Raw genomic sequence first — 14,523 nt, forward strand, 5'->3', positions numbered from 1 at the left:
GATCGAGTGTTAAAGTTCTTTCATAGGATGCAAGTCCTGTGTTGGTCAGGTGACAAGCAAGTGGAAGGTTTATTTTCGTGAGAAGATAATAGAATTTTAATTTTCAGATATTGAATTTATTAATTCGCTAAAAAAGATAGCTAAATTTATCAGTAAGGTAGACTTAGGGTAATTTTAGGTTCTAAATCTTTCATTTAGTTCGTATGTCGGAAAAAGTGTGCACATAACTCATTAACCTCCACAACGTTCATAAATGTAAATGAAAACTTTACCTTTTATAATTTACTACCATCTACATAATTAAATCCTGTGAATATAAATATTTAAGTTAACAACTATTACATCGTACTATAAATGATTAGGTAATTTAGTGACACCAGTACAAAGTACGACCTGAAACTTCGTTTCCAAACTTTCATTTAATTCATTTGCATTTGAATCTTAAATACACTATTGTACTTACATTACACAAAAATTTCCAATTAGCTTTTAAAAAAATTTTACTATATTTGTGATAATTATTTAATGTTGTATCATCCAAGAGTCGTACAAACATACCAAATAACTTCCCTCACTCAGTCAATAAGTTTAGTTGCAGAGAAATTGAAAGTGGAAGTCAAATTCTCAACAACAAACTGATAAATCATTCTCTGATGATGAATGAAAATCCGAAAAATTAATAAAACAAAGAAAAATGTGTACAATGACGGATAAAATCAATTGTCCACCACTAAGCATCTAATCACATTTTGAACAAACATTTTTGTGTCAAATTTTATGTAAACAAATTAATATAAATGGAAAATTTCAGATTTAAGACTGACAGTGGACCGGTTACTGTGGAAGAATATTTCAGACGAGAGTATAATTATCGCATAAATTATCCTTTAGTTCCTTGTATCGAATGTGGATCAAAGGAAAAGCCCATATCATTGCCGATGGAGGTATTGTATTTAGTTGGATAAGAACAAACAAAATCTGCTGCGAACATTCATACGACTTCCTCTGAAGTTAATGCAATTTAATTTTGATGAAATATAAATTTGTAGGAAAATGTGGTGGAGTTTGAACTATAGATTTACTATAACTGTAACAAAGAAGACTAATTAGAAAGAAACTAGTCATAGAATCCTCAGGTCCACTAAAATCAATGTTCATTAAAAAAAAACTTCCAAACCAAAGCCTTCTTCCAAATCATGCCCTAGATCAGAAAATATCACCTTAGAAGTCTTTTATATCGCACCATTAATATTCTTGCAGGGTTTGGGGAGGAATACTAGGCGATGCACCATAACCTGTAGAGTTTAGTGGGATGATGTAAGTCGCATGCACTCTCTACTCCTCCGCAATAATTCATAATTTTCAAGGCGGATACGTAGGTAGAGGAATGTCTAGCTAACCACTACGTTTCCGAGTGTATGCCCTCGCCCAGAGATGGTTATCCAAAATCTCCAAAGTCGTCTCTTTCCTCCTACTGTATTGGCTCTAATTTAGCAGAAAATCCCAGATTAGAAACCTAATTCTAAAAACTAGTTACTGATATCTATTAATTCTGTACACTTAAAACCTTTCTATATCTACCATAACTTAAATTCGAAAAAATCTCTGAAAATACAAATTTTTTTGCTGAGGTGCTAACAGAAGATTACCGCCACACTAATGTTTTGATGTGGTATTTTTAAGTTTCTTAGCATTTTTTCGAAAACAGTTCCTTTAGATTTTCTCTCAACTTCTAGTACTAATTGAGTATTTGCACATGTAATTTAAATATGTACATGTACATATTTAAACATTAGTTCCATAAAATTTTATTAAGGTTACTTTTAGGAAAAGGTTTCGGTAGATTTCCTCTACGGTACCATTTTCATAATGCGCTATCCTGATACTTGTATTCTGTAAAAGGGTGTTAAATGTATATAATACTAAAATCGAATCTGCAGAAAATTCTTCAATCGGAAATACGTCACTCAATTGATTGTGACATATTCTGTTCATTCTCTCAAATGTAACTTCGAAGTTTTTCTATTAACTTAATGTTTACATTACATTTATGTAGATTATTATAATTTTAATCATTTTTCTAGAAAAATTCGTTTTAGAGCAGTTCTCGGGGAAGGATTGGTTTTAGGCATCCTCTGTTAGGATGAATTGTAGTTGTTTAACTCATTAAACTCTTGTGGATGGAGCTGTAGTCAATTTTTAAAGTAGATTGTCTTAAAAATAAGGTAGTCTAAGGTTCCTTATTGCACATAAAAAAAAAGAAAAAAAGAAAAAAGTTAACTGAAATATTTGACAAAATGTTAGAAAATATTTTAAACAAGTGCTATTTTTATAATCGAAGGCTAATTTGCTTAGTTTCAAAATCTAACATTTTGTCAAATATTTCAGTTAACTTTTTTTTTTTTTAATTTTTTTTTATGTGCAATAAGGAACCTTAGACTACCTTATTTTTAAGACAATCTACTTTAAAAATTGACTACAGCTCCATCCACAAGAGTTTAATGAGTTAAACAACACAATACAATATCACTGCTGTATGCTCGTGAACACGTTTTCTTGCAAAACAAACGCAATTTCTCATACGAAGATAAAAGAAATCCTGGAAAATGATATACCGTTTGAAAGCCCATTAGACAAGGAAACTTTTGTAAAAAGTGCCAGCACCTAGGTCTGAAAATGATCACATAAAAGAGCCTAATGAGTTTTCTTAAAAATTTCGATTACTTTTATTTTCTTAGGTTCCGGTGGAAGATTAAGGCAGTTTAAGAATAACTTATGCTTCGAAATGGTATCAATTTTTAGAAAATTTATCTTGTCTTTCTAACCGTGTCATCAGAATCGAATTCGGACTAAAACTTTCTGAGTAATAACATTTTTATTGGAAAAAAGTAATGATTTTAGAAAAAAACTTTAAAGTGACGTCACTCAAGAACAGAGGAAAATATGAAGTTGGCCAATACGTCATTGAACTCCACTTTAGATGTACTACACGCAGTAGGCCTATTGACAATACTTACTGGTTCACCCTGTATACGTTAAATACTTAAGGGTTGACATAAACACCAATCTAACATAAGTTTAGTTTATTCACTTAATACATAAACATAAGACATAATATAACGTACATAATATAAGGAGAAGAGTGTCACTTACTCCCTAACTACCCCAAAACGGTCATCCCTTCTCATACACCCTCAGCAGGGTTGCCACTCAAATACCAAAAATTTAAATTTACCTACAGTAACAATTGAATATGATTCAAAAATGTTCAAATTTTTGAGTTATTTGGCAAAACATTTTTGAGTTAGAACCTAGAGGATAGTAATAATATAAAGTCGTGTGAGTTCACTTCAGATTTTTTTCTTTTGTCTTTAAATTTTTTAAGCCATACTTCCTATTAACTTCTCACCATAAGTTTGGGGAAATTTCAATTATAAGAAGTTTATTTATTTATAGTTATGCCGTGTATTAGAAGGGCAAGTTGTAAATAAAAAATTGAATGAGATGCAGACAAGGAACATGGTGAGGGCAGCTGCTGTAGGCACTGATATTCGGAAGAGGAAAATTGAAAATTCGGTATGTAATACATTTTTATTTATTCATAAAATTATTAAGCATTGCCCCACATCTCACTTTCTTTTTTTAATTTTCTTTTCGGGTAATGTGTTTACCTTTACTAGATGCATCGTAAAGGAACACTGTAATGAATTTTCTCGCTTCATTTTAATGCAGCTCTGAATTTTTTTTATGATGTATCATGTTTCAACTGAAGTGTATATCAAGTTTAGAGTGAAAAAATAAGGTAGGTATATTTGTTAATGTGGATCCAGTAAGTTCGAATTAAGCCTTAAATGAATAAATGCATCTGAATGAAAAAATAATTTTGATCCTGGAACATATGTCGCCTAAGAACAAAAATAGTAGCCTAATATGGATAATACAAATTAAGTAATTAAAAACTTATTATTTAAAAGATAAAATAAAAACTAAAACCAAAAAAGATTTAGCAGTAAAGTATGTGTTTCTGCCTCCATCTAAGAAAGTATTCATCGTCTCCTTGAAAAAATAAGCGATTACTTATTCAAGTACTTACATAATCTGGAATCTCCGTTTCCGCGCTTCTGATAATAAATTACTTATGAAATCTTTTACAATTATATACCCAAAATATAAAATTTATATGCTTTCCATAAAGATAGCCTTTAAAATTCCTAATTGTATTTTTCACAAAATAATTTTTTTAAAAATCTTTTATCTGCCTGCAATGGTTGTTGCAACTAGCAAATGTGATGTAATATAATGTCGTGAATGAAGATTGGAGAAGGCATCCAGTGGCGACACTCTCATTAACGTGAGTAGATGCACTATACTGCTCTTATTAGGAGAGTAGATCGCGGGGCCATCTGCTCTTCAATCTCCTTGGAGGATTACCTGGTAATGTGGAAGAAACAAAATAATTTAAGATCTATTAACAATTTCAATAGCCAGCATATTAGGCAGACGGTTATTAAATTAAATTCTATTAATTACTTTCTGAATATAATTAAAATATAGCTAGCTGCAAGATGAGATCAAATAAAGGTTTCTGTTTCCAAGTATTTAACTAAGAAATATTTTTGGGCAGAAGATACACCTTTTTAATTTAAAAAAAAAAAAACACCTTTTCCAACGCATCCACTTTCGTTATTCTCCATACCTGTGCAATTGTTCTGATAATATAATTAAAAACTTCTAGTTTAGCAGATATAGGCACTTCATTATTTTCGAGAATGGGTCTTTTAATCTTTTCTTCTTGTTTAAACACACATCTGAAGTAGAAGTACGCTTATAATTTACTTGTAATAGTTATAACAATCGTGAATACTATAGAATTTCATCATGTTCTTTCAGGATTGACAAAATCCTAAATCGTAACATCACGATGTTATGTGTCTTATAGCCTGTGACTTAAAGTTCACCGATTACGGTCCATAATATGCTGTAGGCCACTAATATAAACTTGTTTTGAAATAGTAGCTGGATTCGCAGTGCTTAGCATCTGCTATCAGTAAAAGTACAGTGCAATAGCTAGCACGCGACAAAATATGCGTGACAGATAAAATCTGCTGTATTATATATTAATATTTAATGTATTGAACGGTTACAGATCCGAAGCGTTGCTTTCAACAACGATCCATGTATAAAAGAATTTGGTATATTTGTGGACACCAATTTCACCAATGTTGAAGCCAGAATTCTAGACGCTCCGCGACTTCTGTATAAAGTTCGTATTATTTTGATTTTACCTAATTGATGTTCAACACACTGTATATGCATAAGTGAATTTATATTTTCTTTAAGCAAAGCGAAAGAAGTGTTGATAAAGGTGTGTGGAAATCTGGAAGGTTCTTAAAGGCAGATCCATTATCAAGATGGGCTATATTAAATACTGATAGAAGAGTAGGAATGAACAAATTGCAGTGAGTATTTTATTTTCTCGCTTTTCATTTTCATAACTTTCCTTTCTTGTACGAGTACGTAAGAGGCACTTCTGATTTTTTAAAAATCAATTCAGTGCGCTTGTTGAATGGGTAAATAGAAATTTTTATTGGAAGTTAATTTTACCGATTAACACAGAGTGAATGTGAGCACAAATAATGCACAATACACGCACCCACCTTCAGAGATAAATTGATGTATACTAGCGCATATATGTATACAAACACATTAAGTTAACGTATTGTACTCTACATAAACCACTACTTGCTTTAAACAAACTTCAACACTTAAAGGGATCCTACTAGAGATTTTAGGTTACGCTTTGATTTGTTTTATCGTCACTTGTTTTACCATCTCTCTGGAAGTGATCCTTAAAGGTATCCCTAAGAATGAAGACATGTGGTGCATTCTAAGTATTAATTATTGTAAACATTAGGCGAATTAAGTGTACATTCATTTCACAACATTCACATCTTGAAAATATTCTGCAAATCTTTCCTTGTACCCAATAGTTTAAAGCCAACGTTCTCTAGAGCTACTACGGTGACGACAATTAGCCAAGTTTAATGCAAAAACTGTAGGCTGGGAACTAAGCACATGTAATTTCAAATTTTCCGCGTGCAGAAAAATAATCTTTATAAGTACGACATAATTGTCCTAAAATTAAAGCAACTTGTCTTGCAAACTAAACAATTGGTGAAAGTTGAAAATATGTCGTTTATTTTAAGAAAGTACCCCATAATTTTCGAAGTTGTATGTATTTCGTTTTTTTTTTTTGTTTTTTTCTTGCTGCATATTGTGTGAATCAACAGTAGTATCCAACTTACAATAATTCCCTATTTTTAAAAAAGAGTCGTTCATCTCTAGCAAGTTTATGTATGAAAGGTCTGTATAGGATCACAAGCCTAGAGAATCGCTTTTAATTTTAATCGGTGGAGTTTCGAAAATTCACTCATAATTTTTTTTAGAACATGTAATTTATTTTATTGATAATTTTAAAGGTTTCATTTTGTTGCTTTCAGGGATCTTTTTAGTTCTCTGCAAAGGAATGGTAAAGAACTTGGCATGGAAATTGACAATCCAATAATAGTCGTTGCTGAACGGCCGAATGAAGTTGAGAATCATTTTAAAGCATGGAAGGACAAAGGTATACAATTGGCGGTGATTATTCTTCCAGATAGAGGGATTACTTATGGTAAGTACTATTTTTATTCGTTATAAGGGGAGAATTGCATGGCAATCATTTCAAATTTTCGATCCCGAGTTTTCAAAAATTTATCATTTCACGTTTTTGAGGTTTTTTCGAAACTGGTTCCGACGATTTTCACTTAAATTCATTCGTATTTAGATTAAGTGCACACAGTACAATATCACAGATAATTACACAATTTTCAGTTGCCTCATTGTGCGCGACGGTTGTGAATCACATATAAACCAAATATATGTATATATTCATTTAGAATTCCGCTTTGCAAACATGCGTATTCAATCATTCACAAGGAGAAAGCAAGTCTCCTTTCAGTTTTGTTCATAGATTATTATTTATAATTAATTATTCCAAGTCGGAAATATAAGTATACAAGTACTCAGACGTTTGCTTGTATATGGGTCCAGAAAAAAAAAATGTCTAAATGTGACTAAAAATGGTTTTCACGAAACAGCTACAGCTCCTCAATCCGTTAACTCATCCATGAAATTTTTGTGAGTGATCCTGATTAAAAAATTATTAGACTCCTACATAAACGTTTTTCAAAATTAGCCCCATAAGGCCAGAGAACATTGGATTTTCTACATTCTTTGGCAAGGGGTTCAGTTCAACCAGCTTCCGTTTGAATTGAAGTTGTAGGCAGTGACTAAAAATTGAATGATTGTTCGTACTATTAATATGTATTATTTTCAATCTTATTTAGAATCTAAGTATGTCAGTATCTAGATAAAAAAAAAAGGTGAAGCTTTTTCGAAGAAGTCCTATAGCACGATTTTTTTTTTATTATTATTGCTATGAAATGTTGATTTACATCTTAATTTAATTTTCCAAAAGCCAAAGTGAAGCAGATTGCCGAACAACAAGTTGGTGTTCTAACTCAATGCTTGAAGTCTAGAACTTTAGAAAAATTATCTCCTTCAACTGTTACAAATATTCTGTTGAAAATAAATTCTAAACATAACGGAATCAATCATAATATAAAATGTTCAGTTTGGTAAGTACTAATTATATATAATTTATTTGCAATTATTTTGCCATATTATTACAATAAGTTGAATTCTTCATTCTATATGAAGGGTACTGATGGTAAATAAAGAGGGAAAGGCCAATTTAATGTTGTTTATAAAAAAAAAATTAAGTTTAAAGACTTGTATCTTTAATTATTTTGCTTTTGAATAATCAGACGTAGAAATTATTTTATTTATGGGGAGGATACATGTACATATTTACAAATAACTCGTTACATCTAGTTACTTGGCTCAGCTACTTTATTTGATAGTCAGTAACTTTAGAATAATTCTTATTTTCAGGGAAAAATACTTCAATAGGCCTGTGATAGTTTTTGGTGCTGATGTAACTCATCCATCACCAGGTCAAGATGGTGTACCGTCAGTGGCAGCCGTAAGTGACGATTTGCTGTATCCTTAATGATAACAGAATTTATTTTAAATTTAGTTTAAAAGAAAAAAAAATTCTTCAGTCTCTTCCTACAGCAATAATGAATGTGTAACTTTTTTTTAGGTAGCAGCAAGCTATGAACCTAAGGCATTTGCATACAATATGGAATGGCGATTCCAACCACCTCGGGAAGAAATGATCTGCGATCTTGAGGAAATTGTTAAAAAACAATTGCTGGAATTCTATAACCGTACTAATGGCCTTAAACCTGAAAAAATATTTTTCTACAGAGATGGAGTTTCTGAAGGCCAGTTTAAAAAAGTAAGTTTAATATTTTAGAATATTTTATACTCTAATTCATTGTGCAATGTAAATGAATTCATTGTGTTACAAAATAAGAAAGTTTAGAAATGACAGGAACAAACATTTTTTTATAAATTTTATTCTTATTAAAACACGGGGCGGGTCCTTTAAGGCAAATAAACGGAAAAGGCTTTTATAATATCTTCTTGAACTGTTATGCGGCATGATATCTTTGTGAAGGAACTGGAAAGCATTTTCATTTCCACCTGGCAGTATCTGATAAGTGCTCTAGGCTTAATCACTCTACTCTGTTAAGAGAAGAAGCTTATTGTGACGAATGGTTTTAGTTTTAGTTAGTTAGTTATCAAACCTAAATGATCGTTTAATTGCTTAAACATTTTTTAACAAACCTAAAGATACCAAGCCTTCTTTTTTTTAAATTAGACAAGTAGGGAATTAGAACATAATAATGCGAAAAGCAGGTGACTGTTAGCAATATTGCATCTAGAGTAATACATATAAATTTCAGTTTAGTAGAAGAAATGTGAATGTTAATCATTTTTAACGATGGATGACAAAAGAAGTTATGTATCCTTCTTGAGCGATTTGATAGGCTTGAAGTGTTTCATGTTATCGCCTACTAGGCCTCCATATTTTTAGGAAATACTGTTGAGTGCAAACTTCAATTTCTGTATAAATTTTTGAAAAGTAATCAAAAATGACATTTCTTATCTCTGATTTGGCAATATTAATTATTTTTTAGGTGTTAGATGTGGAACTTCAGGCAATAAGACGTGCGTGCAAAGGATTAGGAGGTGAATACCAGCCGTCAATAACTTTCCTAGTTGTACAAAAAAGACATCATACCCGATTCTTTCCACAAGCTAAGGATGCTGACGGACGAAACAAAAATGTTCCTGCTGGTACAGTTGTCGATACAACTATAACGCACATCAATGAAATAGACTTCTACTTAGTGTCACATGCTAGTATACAGGTTATAAACAATTTCTTTTTCTTTTAACCTTCTGGGGTTTGTTTATTGCATATGGACTTTCATTAGAACTAACTTTCTACTCTTGCAGGGAACCAGCAGACCAACTAAATATCATGTTTTATGGGACGATTCCAATATGTCAGAAGATGATATAGAGGAACTTACGTATTATCTGTGTCATTTATTTACAAGATGTACTCGAGCCGTTTCGTACCCTGCGCCTACATATTACGCCCATTTGGCTGCATTTAGAATTAGATCCTATTATGAGGAGTGAGTTATTTAAATGATTTATTTATCATCTTTAATATGGATTAAGATTCCAAGAAAGTTTCCCAGACAACGTTCCTGTTCAAAAACATTGTCTCCACTGTCAGGAAATGATAGGAGGAGTTGATGCATGTATTTCCTGCGAAGGCTTTGGGATAGGATACTTTTATTTTCTTAATTCTCGTTATTCGCTTGAGTATGTTACAAGAAGATTTTACGCTTTTATAAGGACATTCTACGACTTCCTGGTCACGTTCCTTGCAGCAATGGCGAAATTTAAAAGGTTCCTGTGTATTTCGTTGAAGTTCTTCAGATCTCATCTGATTTGATATGTTTTAGAATTATTTAAAGAATCTGGCTGGTACTTTCCAAAATTCATTTTCATAATGGTCTATTACGGACTTATTTTTTAGGTATTGCACCCGTTTATTTGTTTCAGTTCAGAAGCTGAAATTGAGAGAACAATGCCTGCCCGACCATGTTTATTGGTCAGCCATTTCTCATTTAACTTCTTTTTTTTTTCTTGTCATCGTAGCACACGTTTGGTACATTCGCTTACTCCCATCACTATTCATTAGAGAGGGTATTTACAAGATGAATGACATGAATGACGCAAGTTATTAATTGTCCTTATATAGCATTTATTTTTATTGTATCCCCACTTTTTTTGCCTATATATTCTGGCAGCTTTTATTTTTACGTTTATTCTAAAACAATCTACGTTATTTCATTTTCATAATTGCCCAAAACCTGTTGGAAATTACAAGACTGGCTTTACTTTTATTAAGTTTATACTTAGTTATTTACAATAAATTACTCATTTTTACTTCCCCAAGTACAATAATATTGTATTTATTACACAGTAACAATACACTTATATTTTATAATCAGTTCGGGTTACATTTTCAACAATTACAAACTTATGCCTTTAATTTGTTTGTTACTTTCAGTCAAGCTATCAATTTAAACAGCCTTAAAAAGGAAGAATCTAAGATGAAGGTGAGAGAAGAATTTGTTAAAAAGAGTCCTATGTTTTTTATATAATAAATTTGATAACAAAAATATGATTATTTAAATTTAATATCAGTATCTTTTTCATGAAATTTTTTTGTTAATGTAAAGAAATGACAATCTGTGTTGTATTTTACTCTGGGTGTGGAATTTATTTGTTTTTTTATTCGTAAAATTATAACATCATTATTCTTCGTTATTCTTCTGTAGTACCAAAGTACTATCTTTGAGTCAAAAGAAGCTGTAACGTTTATTTTAATTAATAAATATTTTATATATCATCCTGAACACCGCTCTCCCATTGCTACAGAGTACCTCTTTCTTTTTATCTGGGCAAAAGAAATTTAGTGCTATACTAGCAAATTCTATTTTTTAATATTACAGAAATTTTTATAATCAAAATGCAATTTAAGATTTTTTTAAAACATACCAATGGGACAATACATACATCCTATAGAAGACTGGTAACTCACAAGTCTGCGCATATATTACTTCCAGCGGTGAGAGAACTTAAAGCCTATTTAAAGGATAGACTCCCGAAAGGCGAAGGTAAAGACCGCATGTAAAACATCAACACCTCGGGCTCCACGCCCCACTAACTGTGTGAAAACATTCTCAAGGAATAGAAGTATTTTTATATTTTTAATTCCACATATCAAGTGGCCATCCCAAATTAATACACTGTCCAAAGTGACACTTGATAACTTGGTGGAATTTTTGAATGGAAATTTTAAATTACAGACTCAATTTTCTCCTTTAGGAAGATGGACAGAGACTGATTTAGATGCTTATAACGGTAAGCAATTTGAATCACACCAATCGTGTGTACCAATCCGTTATTAGCTAGATAAAAGTTATTGTTAAATCTGAAGTAGTTATGTTTGACAGGTAGTTTCACTTAGAGCTATTACTTGGTCAGTGTACTCTTGTGCATTTAAATCGCTTAGTTTCTGTCTTATAACACTTGAAGTGTTTTTGCTAGGCATGGAAATGTACATAGTATTACAAATATGCCAACAGAAAGCTATTTTACAAAGCTTAAATATACCAGCATATTGCATATTCTGTGCTGATTAAAAGTTTTACTTTAAAGATTTTACTAATTTACGCATTTTTTAAATGATTAGAATCGCATATTCATTCATATGTTGCTTATCAATAATAATTTCGCAGTGAAAATGCAACTATGTTCGTGTTTTAAACTAAAATTCTCGCGCCTCCCTCGTATAAAATACATTCCCAACTTTTCAGTTCTATAAACATGCACAGAATTAAAAACAAAAAATTGTACAGAGGTTTACAAGTTTTAAACAAATATCCTACTAGGTTTCAATAATTTTATTTCATAATTTTTACAAATGTTTGACAATTCATTAATATTTTGGATAACACCGTGTTACCTCCCTAACACAGTCTGTTCAGTCAATAAGTGTAGTGAGGTTCAAGAGCGTAAGAGAAGTCGAAGACTCGACGTTAATCTGGTTATTCTATCTCTGAGACGGTTGAAAGACCGAAACCAATAAGGGGTTTAATAAAAATACGTCCTACAACGGACAAAAATTACAATTATTATTATGCACTGCGTAAGTAACCTCATTTTCATAAGACTAAATTCTTAAGCCTTTACGAAGACCTATAAAAAGTAGAGTTCGAGGAGTGTTAATTCGAAGTGAAGTAACGAAAACCAAGATTCCAAGATGAGGAGGATGAGTACGATAAGCTTAATTCGCTTGTAGAACAAGTGAGACCTGTACATGAAATTGACTTCATATATTGCATTAACAGTTTATCTGAGGAGTCATTAAATCAACAGATGTAGGTTCAATAAAATGGAACCTTATTTAATGATATTAAGTAACCTGGGTACGTATTACATACAATTGTTTATGTATTTTGGGAGAGTCGTTTCGTGTTTTTCTTATTGTTGTACTTTGTTTAATGTAGTCAGTGTAAGAAAAAATAAGATGGCATTGTGTATTTATTAAAAATTTTAGGGCTTGAAAAAGGTGTGAAATATATCAAAACTTTGGTATTTATACATGATGGTGATTTTGGCAATTCAGATGAAAAATTAAATGGCTTCGTAGATAGGACTGACAAGAAGTTACTAACTCTGTATTTCGCTTGAAATGGTTTTTGACTATTTCGTAACAAGAATGACGAGGGTAGTAGTGCCTACACAGGAGAAGAATGAGAATTACTTTCTGGAGCAAGTGTTATGTGAACAAGACCTTCCTTTTTTCATCGACTTCATATAAGGTATTTTGCTTATCAAATTTGTTTATTTAATAACGTACCTTCATTAAATCATGACGATCTAGAGCTGTATTGACATTTTTTTCTGTCGCCTTTTGTTCGCCTCCTTAAGCTGAACCTTTGTGATTGCCCTGGATATTAAAAGATGTCCGGACGCAGAAAGTTAAGAAATCAGAGTTTACAAAGTAAGGATCAGGACAACTTTATCAATCATGGATTTGCCTAATCCTATGCGTTCCTCAAGGCTCAGTTCTCGGTCCCCTTCTATTTATTATTATTCCACAATGCCCTAATATAGGACTGTGTACCTTGCGAACGTAAGAGCCGTAATTTTTTTTCCAAATCTTGATCATTTTGCCGCCCACTGTTCATTTCAGACTCATCTCAGTCTTATGCGGATTTTGCTTGAGAAGAAAATAAAATAAACGCGGGGAAATGCAAGAACATAAAAATTCTCTACGGGTCTGCGAAATTCTCCCACTCCTTCACATAACTGTTTCTCGACTAAAGATTCACTTCGATCTCTCACACTAGACCGAAAAGAAAGGAACCAAACTCTGCATTTAACTTCTTTTAAGCCTTTTCGGCAAAAGCTAAAAACTCTATAATCAATAAGAGACTACTTTAGCTGCTGCTTGTGGAGCAATCTATACTTATGACAGAAATCATGGGGTACTATTTTTTCAATCGTCAGTGAATCCAGTCTCCCTAATCAAAAATCTTTAGGATAATACGAGTAAATAAACTTCGGTTCGCATTGATCTTACCATTCATAATGACCTCCATATCCCTTTTATCCATTCTCATAATATCGAAGAATTACTTCATATTATATTTTAGTCAAAATAGTATATTTAAAGAATATTTAATAAATACGTAAGTTGTGACGAGAGAAATTTGTGAATGCTCCCACCAGAATTGGTTGGTGTATACTTTCTAGTGCATCCACTAAACTAAATTTATTTCTGGTTTTTATAGAGCATCTTTATTATTTTGTTGTAAATTCTGTTTTGTTTCAGTGATACGTTTGCAGTTATTCTAGTTCAATAAGAGCAATACTTGAAGAGCTGAAAAAAACAAAATTTAGTTTGGGAATTCTATATTGCAGCTGGAATTACAGCTGGTTTTGATTGAATATTGGACACATTTAAAAAATAAATAAATGTAAAACGCTAAATGGAATAATCTAAAAGATAGGTGGAGACGCTTTGTTCTAGAAAGTATTGCGAAGTCTTCCTGTGGTAATGGTAAGACAAAATTAGCAGTAAAACTCAAATTTTCAGTATCGAACTGACTGAAGTTTTTAGTAAGTAGTAAATGATATTATCACCTTCAATGTATTTTCATTTTAGCATAAAGTAATTGCAGAAGATTGAAGTCTTACTGTTGATTAATGGATATAATGGATTAGCATGGCTGAGGAACAACGTTAGATTTGTTGACAACCTTTTACTACACATCTTCAACTACTTATAAAAATCGTTAGTTTTTATTGACTTGCTTATGGAAATTTTAGTTACGTTACTTGTAAATAGTGAAATATCAATACAACTTATGGAGATTTATTAAGAATTTTCCTCGATTGTTGTGCCAACATTATTGT

General features: G+C 31.7%; 1 protein-coding gene across 10 annotated transcripts in view; it reads left to right on the plus strand.

Moving 5' to 3' along the window:
* LOC141453211 (protein argonaute-2-like) overlaps positions 1-10,952 on the plus strand; it is a 42,816-nt gene extending 31,864 nt beyond the window's left edge. For all 10 annotated transcript variants that reach the window (XM_074126136.1, XM_074126135.1, XM_074126138.1 and 7 more), the window contains 11 exons: positions 812-944; positions 3,457-3,576; positions 5,147-5,263; positions 5,341-5,459; positions 6,501-6,673; positions 7,520-7,679; positions 7,996-8,086; positions 8,207-8,404; positions 9,150-9,383; positions 9,472-9,656; positions 10,604-10,952. In XM_074126136.1, the coding sequence (XP_073982237.1) occupies positions 812-944; positions 3,457-3,576; positions 5,147-5,263; positions 5,341-5,459; positions 6,501-6,673; positions 7,520-7,679; positions 7,996-8,086; positions 8,207-8,404; positions 9,150-9,383; positions 9,472-9,656; positions 10,604-10,697 (1,624 nt within the window). In that variant the 3' untranslated portion in view covers positions 10,698-10,952. The remainder of the gene's footprint in view (positions 1-811; positions 945-3,456; positions 3,577-5,146; positions 5,264-5,340; positions 5,460-6,500; positions 6,674-7,519; positions 7,680-7,995; positions 8,087-8,206; positions 8,405-9,149; positions 9,384-9,471; positions 9,657-10,603) is intronic.
* Positions 10,953-14,523: the final 3,571 nt, after the last annotated feature.

The sequence above is a fragment of the Rhodnius prolixus genome, unplaced genomic scaffold (genome assembly GCF_049639745.1).
Source record: "Rhodnius prolixus isolate KJV_2025 unplaced genomic scaffold, Rpr scaffold_3, whole genome shotgun sequence".
Classification (NCBI taxonomy): domain Eukaryota; kingdom Metazoa; phylum Arthropoda; class Insecta; order Hemiptera; family Reduviidae; genus Rhodnius; species Rhodnius prolixus.